General features: G+C 41.5%; 1 protein-coding gene across 2 annotated transcripts in view; it reads right to left on the bottom strand.

Moving 5' to 3' along the window:
• Positions 1-14,959, bottom strand: part of cher (filamin A protein cher) — a 90,992-nt gene that overhangs the window by 46,548 nt on the left and 29,485 nt on the right. For both annotated transcript variants that reach the window (XM_090175848.1, XM_090175859.1), the window contains exons 4-20: positions 13,781-14,136; positions 11,228-11,494; positions 10,055-10,132; positions 8,238-8,400; positions 7,361-7,699; positions 7,034-7,291; positions 6,388-6,578; positions 5,157-5,417; positions 4,962-5,082; positions 4,651-4,875; positions 4,411-4,584; positions 4,206-4,342; positions 3,955-4,141; positions 3,692-3,862; positions 3,495-3,624; positions 3,265-3,421; positions 2,555-2,744 (exon numbers count right to left, since the gene is read on the bottom strand). In XM_090175848.1, the coding sequence (XP_090031974.1) occupies positions 2,555-2,744; positions 3,265-3,421; positions 3,495-3,624; positions 3,692-3,862; positions 3,955-4,141; positions 4,206-4,342; positions 4,411-4,584; positions 4,651-4,875; positions 4,962-5,082; positions 5,157-5,417; positions 6,388-6,578; positions 7,034-7,291; positions 7,361-7,699; positions 8,238-8,400; positions 10,055-10,132; positions 11,228-11,494; positions 13,781-14,136 (3,405 nt within the window). The remainder of the gene's footprint in view (positions 1-2,554; positions 2,745-3,264; positions 3,422-3,494; positions 3,625-3,691; positions 3,863-3,954; positions 4,142-4,205; positions 4,343-4,410; positions 4,585-4,650; positions 4,876-4,961; positions 5,083-5,156; positions 5,418-6,387; positions 6,579-7,033; positions 7,292-7,360; positions 7,700-8,237; positions 8,401-10,054; positions 10,133-11,227; positions 11,495-13,780; positions 14,137-14,959) is intronic.

Genomic DNA, 14,959 nt, shown 5'->3' with positions numbered 1-14,959 from the left:
TCAACTAGTCTAATACCCAAGGCACGAACTTAGGCCTAAGTCATCTAGCGACTTTTAAAGCCATTAATTCAGGTAGCCGGGTTACAATGCGTTGGAGGGTGGTGGCAAGCCCTTCATGCCACGCGAGTCAAAGGCTCCCTACACTTACTATTACTATAATAAGCTAGGTTAATACCCTTGGCACCACCATAGGCCCAATTCATCAAGCGACTTTTAAAAGCCATTAATTCAGGTGGCCGGGTTACAATGCGTAGGAGGGTGGTGGCAAGCCCTTCATTCCACGCGAGTCAACGGCTCCCTACACTTACTATTACTATAATAAGCTAGGCTAATACCCAAGGCACCACCAAAGTCATCTAGCGACTTTTGAAGCCATTAATTCAGGTGGCCGGGTTACAATGCGTAGGAAGGAGGTGGCAAGCCCTTCATGCCACGCGAGCCAACAGCTCCCTACACTCACTATTATCGTTAGAACATACTTGGACCAGAGGGGCCACTTGCCTTCCCCCCGGGCCATGCAGAGGGAGACAGGGTGCAAAATCCTCATGGTTCGACGAAATAGGGCCCACAAGCATGATATTTAGGGCACCCTCTTGAAAATATCAGTCCGATAACATAATTTGGCCCAGGGCCCGAAATGTCTCTTTAAGGTTGTATGTAAATTTTATTCATGGTGTGCCAGGTAGCAGAAGTGTTCAAATACTCTCTCAATGGATAGCATAAGGGGGCTTTTAGGGGTTCAAACCGAGAGGCAGTTCACTTCGATGATTAAGTTTGCATGATTTAAATCATGATTAATATAATTATATGGATTAAATAACGATTAAATCAAGTTAGTGATAAAGCCGATTAAATAATGATTCAGATGATAAAATAATGATTAAGATGATTAAATCGCGATTAAAATGATTAAACCGCGATTAAGATGATTAAACCGCGATTAAGATGATTAAACCGCGATTAAGATGATTAAACCGCGATTAAGATGATTAAACCGCGATTAAGATTATTAAACCGCGATTAAGCAGATTAAATCGCTATTTATCTGAATAAATCACGATTAAAAAATAAATATTAATAATAATTGATTGTGATTAAATCTATTTAATCACGATTAAGTCGATTAAAACGCGATTAAAAAATTAGATCGTGATTAAATCGCAATTGAAAGATTAGATCGTGATTAAATCAAGATTAAAAAGACTAAATCGACATTAACAGATTAAATCGTATTAAAAATTTAAACGCGATTAACACGATTTAATACATTTAATCGGATTAAATTCGATTAAGTATGAACCTGAAAGAGGAGTGATCTGCCCCTCGATTCAAACACCCCAAATCGACAAAGAAGGGTTGTAAAAAACATATAATTTATTTATAAGTCTCAAGGAGCAACACGCGAGTGTCTTTTAGATCCTTGTCTGGTGTCACCTTTATTCGTGATTGACATATCCCTCTACACGTAATCAAATTGCCAAAGCAAAATTGGGACAACACAAAGACATCACCCCAGTCCTAATTCCTCAATACAATTTGAAAAACACTAGGAAACGAAAACAATGACAGAAAAAGGAAATTATTTTGTTCGTCCTTGCTCGCCAATCAATCTCACATCAGACAAAACCAGGAAGTGAAATTTGATCGAGAGAAAAGAGTCGGAACAGGGCACCACGAAAAAGTCTGTCAACAAACTAAGGACGTCGTCACTCTAGAATGCCAAATACAATGACGGGAAGCTAACAGCTCTTTTGTCTTTTCGCCCACGCCCGAAAAACAAAGTCGTTTACTCTCACACACTTTACGATTATTGGCTTTTAGACAAGATTCCTCCAATTTTAACCGCTTCGATTCGGGTATTTTTCCAATAATATATTATTTCCCAGAAGTCGCTCTAGACTTGTACGATCAACCAAGAATGTTGAACAGAGAATACGCAGTACCAGGTTCCCTTCGTAATGCCCCGGGAGAAAAACACACCCTTCCGTCTTTCCTACCGCGATCTCTTCCATTTTCTGCCACGCCCCTTCATCTCATGTTATCGTTATCCCTCTCTGCCACGCCCCTCAGCCATTCGCGTATGAGCTTCCCCCTCTCTGCCACGCCCTCGGTATTTTCACATATAAGTGTTCTCCATATCTGCCACGCTATTCACAATTTTCGCGAAAAATCTCCCCTTTCTGCCACGCCCCTTCATCTCCTGTTATCTTTATCTCTCTCTGCCACGCCCCTCAGCCCTTTCGAGTCTGATCTTTCCTCCTTTCTGCTACGCCCTCGATATCTGCACGTATAATATTTCCCCCTGTAATCTTTCCTCGGTATATTCACGTATCAGTTTTCGCCATATCTGCCACGCCCATCACCATTGTCGCATATAATATTTCCTCTTTCTGCCACGCCCATTCGTCTTGTGTTATCTTTATCCCTCTCTGCCACGCCCCTCAGCCTTTACGCGTATTATCTTTCCCCTTTCTGCCCCTTGGTACCAAAGACCGCTCCTTGATGACGTTCTGTCTACGCCACTGAGTAACGAAATTAACATTTTGGAACTTACCAGTAATTTTACATTTGTCCGCTTTTCCGGTAGGGACGCTGTTGACGGTAACGGGTGAATTAGGAACTTCTTTACCGCCGTACTTCACCGAGACAACGTGTTTGCCAACATCTTCCGGAACGTAAGACACTTTGAAGGTTCCATCATTGTTGGGAGTTATCTTCGCCTTTACCGGGCTTCCATCAGGGCCCTAAATGACAATTATTTACAAAACTCAAAATATTTACTTAAAACAAAAGAGAAAACCAATTTGGAACAAATTCATTTTTTGAAGGTCGAGATTACCATGCTCAAAGTCGAGTTCGCCAGTTTAAAGTAGTTATTTTTGATTATATTTTCGAGATAAAAGTTTTGAAGATCTAAATCGCCCATTAGAGGTTCGGTTTTAATGCTTTTATGTATACTAGATGGCGCCAAGTTGAAACCTTTTGGCGGGTAAGCATCGATTACTCCTCACACTATATAAAGTATGTTTTATGTAAAAACTATATTTTAATCTATTTAAAGCATAAATATAATTTATTAATATTTAATAATATTAAAAATAATTGAAAAATTCTACGTTTAAAACTAGAGGCGCCATCTTGTACGATTTCGGGTATTTAAAAATTGACCGTTTATGACTTTATGTTTTTATCCCTGTGAAAGGATCTTCCTTCATGACAAATGTGTAACTAGTCTATTACATATCATGAAAATGTCGTTCTCACCTTAACGTCAACTTCAGGAGTTCCATGACCAGCTTCTTTGGCGTCGATGGTAAATTCGGCGGGGATACTAGCGGGAATGCCCTTGTTGCTGACTCCGGGACCGCTCAGTTTAACCTTATTGGGTTCGCAAGTGGGTTTCACTTTCATTTGGAAAGGGCTGTGTGAAAGAATCATCATTGAGGCATTGTATTTCCAAACTAAACAAATAATTTTTCCCCAGAATATTTTACCTGCCCTTGATGTCTTTACCACCGTAAGTGACCTTTACATTACACTGGCTTCCCTCCGGAGGTCCAATGTAAGAGACGTCATAAGTACCATCGTTTTTATCCTTAATTTCTGGCTTTTGAGGAATGGGACCTGCGAAACGTTAAAGCCACGTTAACCTTTAAGATGAAATTTGAATGAAATTGAAGATCTCAATTACCCTTCTCAGTTTTAACTTCAACAGCCAATGGTGCCTTTCCGGATCCTTTGGCATTCACGGTGAATGGTAAAGGGACACCAGCTCTGCATTGATTAGGGTCGACACCTGGACCACTGGCAGTCACTTTAGAAGCGTCGGCTACTTTGTCAACAGGAACTTTGAATGGGCTTCCTAGATACAAGAATACCCAAGTTATTATTGTCCAAATAACCCAGACACTACCTCGAGGACAAACCAAGTTAGGTCTAACCAACTAAACAAACCTGGTATATTCTTTCCAGCAAATAGAATGCCAATATCGTAGTCACCAGCTTCCGAAGGAACATATTCAACTGTACAGGAACCATCACGGTTGTCTTTGTAAGTCATTTTGGCTTCTGAAGGTCCTTCAACGGCCAGACCCAATTCTCCAGTACCAGCACCTTTAGTTTCAACCGTGAAGGAGTTAACCTTTGAAAAAAAAACCAATGAGCATTAATTTGTAAATATAATATTGCATTCAAGAGATGTTTACTTGGTTAACAATGCCACGTTCGAGACCAGGTCCGTAAGCCTTGCACTTGCTAGGATCGCAACCTTTGGTGACAGTTTGAGCAAAGGGGCTACCAGCAACTGGTTGACCATCGTATAGTACCGTAACCGCGTGTCGTCCTAATGAAGATAATTATAATCAAAATAATTAAATTAACAATTCTTTTATTTGAAATATTCGACATTACCTTCTTCAAAGGGCGTGTACATGACTTTGTAAGTGCCATCATTCTGAGGTTTTACCAAACAGTCCGTTTTAGAACCGGAAGGATTTTGCACCTGACATTTGACAGTCGCGTCGCTTTTCTGGTTGATAGCACGAGCGTCCACGACGAATTCGGTGGGTGAATCCAAGAAAACGGCTAAAGATGGTGAAAAAAACCATTAAACTACGACACACTGTCTCAAACACAACAACGAAATCTTACTAGGTTCGAGGCCGTTAACTTTCACTTTGGAAGTATCGGCTTGGGGCTTAACTGATACTTTGATCGGACTTTGAGGTATATCTTTGCCGGCATAGCTAATGTTGACTTTGTGGTCACCAGGGGCGGGAGCGACGTAATCCACGGTGTACGTTCCATCACCGTGATTGGCAACTTTCACCGGTACGTCTTTTCCCTTGTCGTCTGTTAACTTTACCTTACATTCGCCTAATGGGAAGGGAAATTAATTAATGAGGCCATAAATAATAAAAATTTCGGTTTAAAATAAAATTTGAAAGAAAACGGCGACATACCGGGTCCGGCACCCTTCGCGTCAATGTTGAAGTGGGTTGGCACTTTAGCTTTGACTCCTGGCTCGACTCCAGGACCAAATACTTTCACTTTGGCAGCGTTTGTTGGCTCAGATACGTTTACCTACCAGGAAAATGTTTAATTTTTTTAAAGTTTTAAATTCGCAAATTTCCTATTAAAAACGGATCATTACGTACCCTGAATGGACTCTTAGGAATGGCAACACCCCCGTAATTGACTTGCACCACGTGTTTTTCCTTCTTTTTTGGCTGATATGTGCATTTGAAGGTTCCGTCCTTGTTGTCCTGTACCTTAACCGGGATGGGTTTCTGTTCCCCGTCCAGAACGGACACGTCCAGAGGAGCGGGAGCACCGGCTTTTCTAGTGTCGACCGTGAACTCGGTTGGTTGTCCTTGAACGACACCGTTCTCTTGGATTCCTGGGCCGTGAGCTTCGACCTGAACCAAATCGGATATGGTTAAAACCAATAATACATTCAGGTACCAAAGAATCAGGGTTGGAAAAAAAACGGATTATTTTTTAATTAAAAATCCAGTTTGGTTAAAACCACTAATTAAAAAATGCTCAAATTGCTTATCTCTCATTACTTCGAAAATGATCAAAATTACGTTTTTTGCAGTACCTTTACATTGTGAGGTATAGCAGGCTTATTTACCTGCTTTAATACCCTAACATGGCTGCGTATTTTCACGCGCAAAATGAATTTTAAGATCCCCCAATTGCTTATATCTAGCCCTCATTACTTCGTGAGACAACGTAACAGAGTACAATAAGTGAATGTTAATAAAAAAAAAGTGGTTTTAACCATGGATTTTTTTGGTGGTTAAATCGGGATTAAACCAGTTTGGCTGGTTCTTGCCAACCCTGCAGAAAATATGGGTCAATGGCATTAGACACTGGTACCATTCTCACGTATGTTGTAGCGAAAGTTTGTCTGCTATTTAGTCACAAAATGTAAACAAAGATGGCGATCGTCTGTGTGACAGTGTCACGAAAAATCGAAAGCAGACAAACTATCATGCAATCAGTGCCGAATTATCCATAAGGTTGACGCCTAGGTGCCCACCAAGAGCAGGGGCCCATGTACCACAAGGAGCAGGTGGATGTCGAGGGCTACCCTCCTACGCAATTTATACGGGCCACCTTAATTAAATGGCATTAAAAGTCGTTTGATGACTTGGACCTAAGGTGGTGCGGCTGGTGCCTTGGGTATAAGACTAGCTGATTATTATTTTTATTTATGTACCACTAGAGGCAGATAGATGTCGAGCGGCCCAAAAAGCTCTAGGATTAGGGGCCCTGCCAAGGGATAATGGGCACTGTTTACAGTTCTATATTCTGGTACATGAATTAATTATCGTTGAAACGAATATAATTTACTGGTTGAATGGGAGAAAAAAAACATACCTTGTCGGGTTGGAAATTGGATTTGGGCAAGATTTGAGCGATATAAGGCGACTTGGGAATATCTTCGTTATTGCATAAGACGTGAACAGAGTAGTCTCCGGGGGCAGTTGGGTAGTAACGGACGTTGGCGGATCCGTCACCATTGTCTTCGCATTCTATTCGAGCTTGTGAAGGGCCTTCGATTGAGAAACCTACCAAAGACATTCCAATTTCATGGATCAATTTGTGATTCGCTAAGCCTCAGATAGGAATATTTATGTAAGCGGTGTGTAATTTAATATGGTAAGCACCGTTCAAAAATTTTCATTAGTCAACAATTCCCTGACCACTTAAAGTAAAATTTCCAGCAAATGTCCTTGTTATTCAACCTAATGTCCTAAATTAACCAAAACACTGCGAAAAACTAGGCTTAGCATTTCCATAAAAAATAACTTAGATACGCAAAAGTAATTGGGATCCGTTAAATCATTTCTGCTTGGAAGAACCAAGGAAGTTACTCAAATTAGGTCAAAGGTATGATAGCTACAGTAAAACTGTTTGTCTCTAGTACCCGTAGCAGAATCGTATTATTTTGCTTAATTCCATTTCTGGACAGTGTATATTCTTTGGAAGAACGAAAACGGGTTGGAATAAGGTGGATAATTACCTAACGTTCCTGTTTCACCGTTTGTCTCGACGGTAAAGCAAGCGGGTTGTCCCACTACACCACCGCTAAGTCCGGGACCATAGGCCACGATCTTGGATTCTTTGTAGGGACCCACATTGACTTCGTAGGGACTTCGGGGAATTTCTTGTCCACCGTAGGAAATAATGACCACGTAGTGTCCCTCCACGGCCGGATGGTAAGCGGCGGTGTACGTCGTGTCGTCCAACTTCTTCAGCTCTACCTTCTCGGGATTACCACCTTACGAAGTGAAAGCGAAGTATTACGCGGGATACCATGAAAATGAACATAATTTGAGAGGTGTCTTACTAGGTCCGATAACCTTGACGTCCAAATCGCCGTCACCAGCTCCTTCAGTGTAGATTTTGAAGTCGGCGACGTCCTTGACTCTGACGCCATTGGCTTGCAGACCGCGTCCGACGGCTCTGACCTTGCGGGCGTCGCAGACGGGTGCGATCTTGACGCCGAAAGGACTGTTGGGAATGAGCTGACCGGCGAAGAAGACATTGACCGAGTGAAGGCCGTTCGTGTGGGCGACGTATTCGCAACGGTACTGGTCATCCGCAATCTTCCTAATACGCAAAGGAACCGTGTTTCGGTTGCCCATCGGGTCTAGGATGATGACCTCCACTTGACCTTTGCCGGCGTCTAATAAGATACAATATAAAGATTAGAAACTCAAGAAGATACTTTACGCTAAATTAAACTATTCGATTATTCTGGTGGAGATAATAACTCTACGCGGTCAACTAGTCTTCAAGGTCAGATTATTGGTGCTACACTTTTTACTGCTCCTCAAAAGCAGGCGCAAAGATAGTAAACTGATAAAATCATCCGCTTATCCAGAATTCATCTGGTAAAATGGCCACAGGCAGCCATTTTGGGAGCTATTCACCACCGCAGAATCGGAACAAAATAACGTCATAGGGTTGCAAGGTGGCTGAAGCACTGTCATAAACTATGGGGCCCAATAGACCATGGCGCCATCTATATGCAAAACAGATAACTATCTTCTTATTTATCCTTAACTGTCTCAACAGCATAGAGATGGCGCCAGGGTTATTTAAACTCCTCTTTTTGGACCGAGCTCCAACCATTTCTGACACCAAATAGCTAAAGTGTCGACTGTTTCGCCATCTACAAGAGAAACTGCGAACTAAATTCTACCTTTAAACCAAAATTTTACCTTTGGTAAAGATATCAAAGTAGGTGGGCTTGCCAACCAGATTCCCGGTTTTCTCCAAACCAGGTCCGCTGGCTGTGACTTTCTTGGGGTCACCCGCGAAACCTTCAACCATAACTTCGAAAGGGCTTTTCGGCACTTCCTTTCCGGCGAAAAACACTTTGACCTAATTCGTAGGGAGAAAAATAAATATTTTTATATCACCGTCCCCTCCAGATGGCACTGTATATATTTTTCAAAAAGCAAAGTGTTAAGAAATGTCACTGATCTGTGGACGAAAGCGCAAGTTTTTAACTAAATAAAGTGCTACGAAAGAGAGAGCTAGTTAACGTGTAGTTGGAAAGAGAGAGAGAGAGAGAGTAGTTAATTAAATGTTTCCAGGTTAACACAGACGATGTGGCCGCAGCAAATAGCCTCTGTTTTCATGATTCCCGGAAGATATTCTCTGCCTACATGGAGCTTAGGGATATACCGGAGTCTCTTTCCCCTTATCAAGAGAAAGGGGGAAGGAAGGCAGAGAGGCGTGCCAGGAAAGGGAAAGATTACAAGAAGAAAGGCGGAAGTATTTGAAGAAAGGCAGAAGGGCGTGGTGGAAATTGCAAAGATTAGTAAAAGAAAGACGGAATATTAGAAGAAGATAGGATAGGCGTGGCAGAAAAGTAATATTATAAGAAGATAGGATAGGCGTGGCAGAAAAGTAATATTATAAGAAGAAAGGTATATGGGCGTGGCAGGACAGATTATAAGAAGGTAGGTGAATGTGTGTGGCAGAAAAAGGAAGGATTAGAAGGCAAAAGGTCGTGGCGGAAATTGTAAAGATTAGTAAAAGAATGACGGAAGCACGAGGGAAACGGAAATATTATAAGAAGATAGGTGGATGGGCGTGGCAGAAAAGGAAAAATTATAATAAAGGCGTATGGGCGTGGCAGGAAAGAGGAAAGATTATAAGAAGATAGGTAGATGGGCGTCGCAGAAAAAAGAAAATTATAAGAATAAAGTTGGATGGGCGTTTCATGAAAGAGGAAATATTAGAAGAAGAAAGGCGTAAGGGCGTGACAGAAAATTGAAAATTATAAGAAGAAAGGCGTAAGGGCGTGGCAGCAAAGAGGAAAGATCATAAGAATTAAGGTTTATGGGCGTGGCAAAAAAGGGAAATATTATAAGAAGAAAGGCCTAAGGGCGTGGCAGAAAAGGGAAAATTATAAGAAGAAAGTTGGATGGGCGTGGTATGAAAGAGAAAATATCAGAAGAAAGGCGTAAGGGCGTGGCAGCAAAGAGGAAAGATCATAAGAATTAAGGTTTATGGGCGTGGCAAAAAAAGGGAAATATTATAAGAAGAAAGGCCTAAGGGCGTGGCAGAAAAGGGAAAATTATAAGAAGAAAGTTGGATGGGCGTGGTATGAAAGAGAAAATATCAGAAGAAAGGCGTAAGGGCGTGGCAGCAAAGAGGAAAGATCATAAGAATTAAGGTTTATGGGCGTGGCAAAAAAAAGGGAAATATTATAAGAAGAAAGGCCTAAGGGCGTGGCAGAAAAGGGAAAATTATAAGAAGAAAGTTGGATGGGCGTGGTATGAAAGAGAAAATATCAGAAGAAAGGCGTAAGGGCGTGGCTGAAAAGGGAAAGATTACAAGAGGAAAGGCGGAAGGCCGTAACTTTTATTCCTAGGAATAACGAGGCGAATAGGATGCTGCCCGCATAGTCTCTGTTAATCCGAATACAATCTTATTTATTTGTTTGAAAGCTGACAGGAAACACAAAAACACTCTGACGCTAATGAAAAATGGAAACGAAAGCTATGAATATCAATGAGGAGCATACTTTATGTTTTCCTTCCATTTTAGCCGTGTAAGTAACGGTATAGGTCTTGCTGCGATCATCGTTAAACTTAATTTCAACCTGAAAACAAGGAATTTACAAAAGATAATTAGAAAAACTGTTCTATATTTCCTTTAAATAAATAAATAAATTAAAAATATTCGACATAAAGCGTGCAGGGAAATTAAAGATACCAATACATACACACTTACGTATTCCCCCAATAAGTGTGCGAGCAAATAGATAGAAAAAATTACAAACTTACCTCCCTTACTTTCAAAAATAATTAATGTCATATAATTCAACGCTAAATCATTTTGTAAGCCCCAAAAACAATATTTTACTAGTTTTAGAAGGCGGGATTTAACTTTATAGAGGCGTGGCTAAGCTAAATTATTTTCGAGGTAGATAAGGTTAAAATAAAATTTCGGTGGGTGCTGAAAGCTATGTCAGATTATTTGTAGGCGTAGATAAAGTAGATATTATTTATGTGGGTGTGGCTAAAATAAATTATTTTGTTGGTGGACAAGGTGAATATAAACCTTTGTGGTGTGTGACTACGTCATTTTATTAGGTGGGTGTAAAGTAGATTTTAGCCAAGGAATGTAATTTCATATGTTTAGGTGGGCGTGGCTAATTAAGATATTTATTTTTAGAAGAAGGTTGTTATGTCAAATGATTTTGAAACGCTGCTTAAAGTTCACATTACCTTTCTCGGCGTGGCTAACATAAGAATGGGAGTTAAGATCTATAAATGGGCGTGGCTAACGAAAGAATAGGAGTTCAGATCTATGAATGGGCGTGGCTAACGAAAGAATGCGAGTTCAGATCTATGAATGGGCGTGGCTAACGAAAGAATGCGAGTTAAGATCTATAAATGGGCGTGGCTAACGAAAGAATGGGAGTTAAGATCTATAAATGGGTGTGGCTAACGAAAGAATGGGAGTTAAGATCTATAAATGGGCGTGGCTAACGAAAGAATGGGAGTTAAGATCTATAAATGGGCGTGGCTAACGAAAGAATGGGAGTTAAGATCTATAAATGGGCGTGGCTAACGAAAGAATGGGGGTTAAGATCTATAAATGGGCGTGGCTAATTCAGATACTAATTCTTATTTAAATGAACGATTAAATAAGAAGCCCAAGAATTCGGTAAAAATGAAATCTCAGAACTTACAGGCACAGGTTTTCCTTTGGGATCTTCGACGACAACTTTAACTTCGCCTTTTCCGGCGCTGAATGTTTCGACAGTAAAGTTGGCCGGCGATCCGCAAGTAACTCCCGTCGGTTCGATGCCCGGTCCGTAACAACGAACTCTGTTTGGATTGGTCCGTGGCCGCAAAGGGGCATTTGGCTTGAGCTTCGCATTAGGAAATTGCGAGAGGTAGGTCATCATGGACTGCTCGTCCACGTTGGGATTGATCATCTCCTCCGGGGTGACCAACTAAAGACGGGAGAAACCGACTGTGTTAGACGTGTGTAAACCTGCAGTCTTGTAAGACCATTTTAAGGCGTCACTGTGGTACACGTTACTACGCTCAACAGCTTCTCACGCATACCCAATTATGTAACAGAAAAACCGTAAATGAATTTGGAGCGTTTTTTGCTTCTTTCGGTTGTGAGGTCATGATAGTGTATCAAATTAACCAGTTCGAAGAGCAGAGTTGTCCCACAAGTTTTAAGAACTACAGAATCATTTGAATTTTTAGGGTGGGGCTACTGGATCATTTGATTTTTGGAGGGTGGGGCTACCGGATCATTTGAATTTTAAGGTGGGCTACTGAATCATTTGAATTTTTGGACGGTGGGGCTACTGGATCATTTGATTTTTGGAGGGTGGGGCTACCGGATCATTTGAATTTTTAGGGTGGGCTACTGGATCATTTGAATTTTGGAGGGTGGGGCTACCGGATCATTTGAATTTTAAGGTGGGCTACTGAATCATTTGAATTTTTGGACGGTGGGGCTACTTGATCATTTGATTTTTGGAGGGTGGGGCTACCGGATCATTTGAATTTTTAGGGTGGGCTACTGGATCATTTGAATTTTTAGGGTAGGCTACTGGATCATTTGATTTTTGGAGAGTGAGGCTACGGGCTCATTTGATTTTTGGAGGGTGGGGCTACCGGATCATTTGAATTTTTAGGGTGGGCTACTGGATCAGTTGAATTCTGAGGGTGGGACTACGAAATCATTTGATTTTTGGACGGTGGGGCTACTGGATCATTTGAATTTTTAGGGTAGGCTACTGGATCATTTGATTTTTGGAGAGTGAGGCTACGGGCTCATTTGATTTTTGGAGGGTGGGGCTACCGGATCAGTTGAATTCTGAGGGTGGGACTACGAAATCATTTGATTTTTGGACGGTGGGGCTACTGGATCATTTGAATTTTTAGGGTAGGCTACTGGATCATTTGATTTTTGGAGAGTGGGGCTACTGGATCATTTGCATTTTTAGGGTAGGCTACTGGATCATTTGATTTTTGGAGAGTGGGGCTACTGGATCATTTGATTTTAGGACGGTGGGGCTACTGGATCATTTGATTTTAGGACGGTGCGGCTACTGGATCATTTGATTTTTCAGGGTGGGACTACGGAATCATTTGATTTTTGGAGGGTGGGACTACGGAATCATTTGATTAATTTTCTTACTGAAGCTTTTCTCGACACTTACTCACTCGCCATGCTTCGAATCTCAAGAGTATATTATCGTCCTTGGCAGTAGAATATTTCGATTTAAGCGTATTTAGACACTAGATGGCTCTGTGCTATACCTTGATTGCGCAACAGCTCTGAATACGAACTAAGTAGTATAGTATGTACCACTTCCTTAAATTCTGTACACAGATTACAGTGACTACAGCCTTTGGTAGTGCAAGTTCTGTAATTTATTACGTAATCACTTTAGTACAGTCAAAGCTAAAGCAGGGTTCGTACGAAATTTCAGATTTAAAATCCCTGACTTTATACGTTATTAATAAAAACAATGACTTATCCCTGACTTTTTACCATATTATTTAAATCCTTGACTTATCCCTGACTTTTTACCATATTATTTATATCCCTGACTTTTTACGTAGATATTATTTAAATCCCCGACTTGTCCCTAACTTTTTACGATATTATTTTAATCCCTGACTTTTTACTTAGATATTATTTAAATTCCTGACTTATCCCTGACTTTTTACGATATTATTTAAATTCCTGACTTATCCCTGACTTTTTACGATATTATTTAAATCCCCGACTTTTTACGATATTATTTTAATCCCTGACTTTTTACGTAGATATTATTTAAATCCCCGACTTGTCCCTAACTTTTTACGATATTATTTAAATCCCTGACTTTTTACGTAGATATTATTTAAATCCCCGACTTGTCCCTAACTTTTTACGATATTATTTTAATCCCTGACTTTTTACTTAGATATTATTTAAATCCCTGACTTTTTTCAAAAATAAAAAATCCATGACTTATCCAGGTTCCGTACGAACCCTGTAAAGGCTTGTACACCGATTACGGATATTAATCAGCCCCCAGAGTGTGTATTTCGTCTTGGGCATATTTCAGAAACTAGGTGGCTCTGTGCTAAACCTTGATTGGGCAACAGGTTTGAAAATTTTGGCTAATGGTCATACTTATTGGAAATATGTAACTTATGGATTGACGCGTTATAAATTGTCTGACAAAATGACTCCTGTCAATTTCCTCCGAGCGAGAGCCACGTACCTGAGGAACACCCAGCCAGTCTCCAGCCGAGTTCATGGCCTCGAGGGCGTTCGGAAGAGCGTTCTTAGATTCCCAATCGGGCCAATCGGGGCACAGTCCCGGGGCCAGAGCGTCGACCAGGGCCCCCAGGGCACGACCATCATTCCAGTCAGTGGTGAAGTTATTAACCGGGACGTCGGGGAGTTTGCTTTGGATCCAGCCCAGCAGACGTTGCTTGGGCGTCGGCCCACCTTTGCCTCCGAAGTAGGGCTCGTCTTCGCCCTCCCACATGGGCATAGAGATGGAGTAGTGCAGAATTAACGTCCATATTAGACCGAGAATCAATTTTAACTTGCAATCGACGATGTCGGTACTGTCTATGGAAATCAATATAAAAAAAATTTATACTTGATGATTAATACATATAATGGTTTTAACGTGAACTAATATCATAAGTGTATAAAACTATAAATCATACATTTAAAGATAGTATCGTAACCAATGAGATACCGGATTGATTTGATTGTTTAGGCCTGTTGCTAGTGTTCGTACGGGGGCTAAGTTAAGTCGGGGTCGGTGTTAAGCTACCCCTGAATAAAATAAGTCGGGGTTGGGGTCGGGGGAAAATGTCGGCGGTTTTCGGGGTCGCGGTTAAGCTATCACCGAAAAAAATAAGTCGGGGTTGGGGTTGGGGTTGGGGGAAAATGTCCGGGGTTTTCGGGGTCGCGGTTAAGCTATCCCCGAATAAAATAAGTCGGGGTTGGGGTCGGGGGAAAATGTCGTGGGTTTTCGGGGTCGCGGTTAAGCTATCCCCGAAAAAAATAAGTCGGGGTTGGGGTCGGGGGAAAATGTCGGGGGTTTTCGGGGTCGCGGTTAAGCTATCCCCGAATAAAATAAGTCGGGGTTGAGGTCGGGGGAAAATGTCGGGGGTTTTCGGGGTCGCGGTTAAGCTATCCCCGAATAAAATAAGTCGGGGTTGAGGGCGGGGGTTTTCGGGATCGCGGTAAAGCTATCCCCGAATAAAATAAGTAGGGGTTGGGGTCGGGGGGAAATGTCGGGGGTTTTCGGGGTCGCGGTTAAGCTATCCCCGAATAAAATACGTAGGGGTTGGGGTCGGGGGGAAATGTCGGGGGTTTTCGGGGTCGCGGTTAAGCTATCCCCGAATAAAATACGTAGGGGTTGGGGTCGGGGGGAAATGTC

This window comes from Leiobunum rupestre, chromosome 1 (assembly GCF_980474605.1).
Source record: "Leiobunum rupestre chromosome 1, qqLeiRupe1.1.hap1, whole genome shotgun sequence".
Lineage (NCBI taxonomy): Eukaryota > Metazoa > Arthropoda > Arachnida > Opiliones > Sclerosomatidae > Leiobunum > Leiobunum rupestre.
This window is presented reverse-complemented; position numbering and strand designations above follow the sequence as displayed.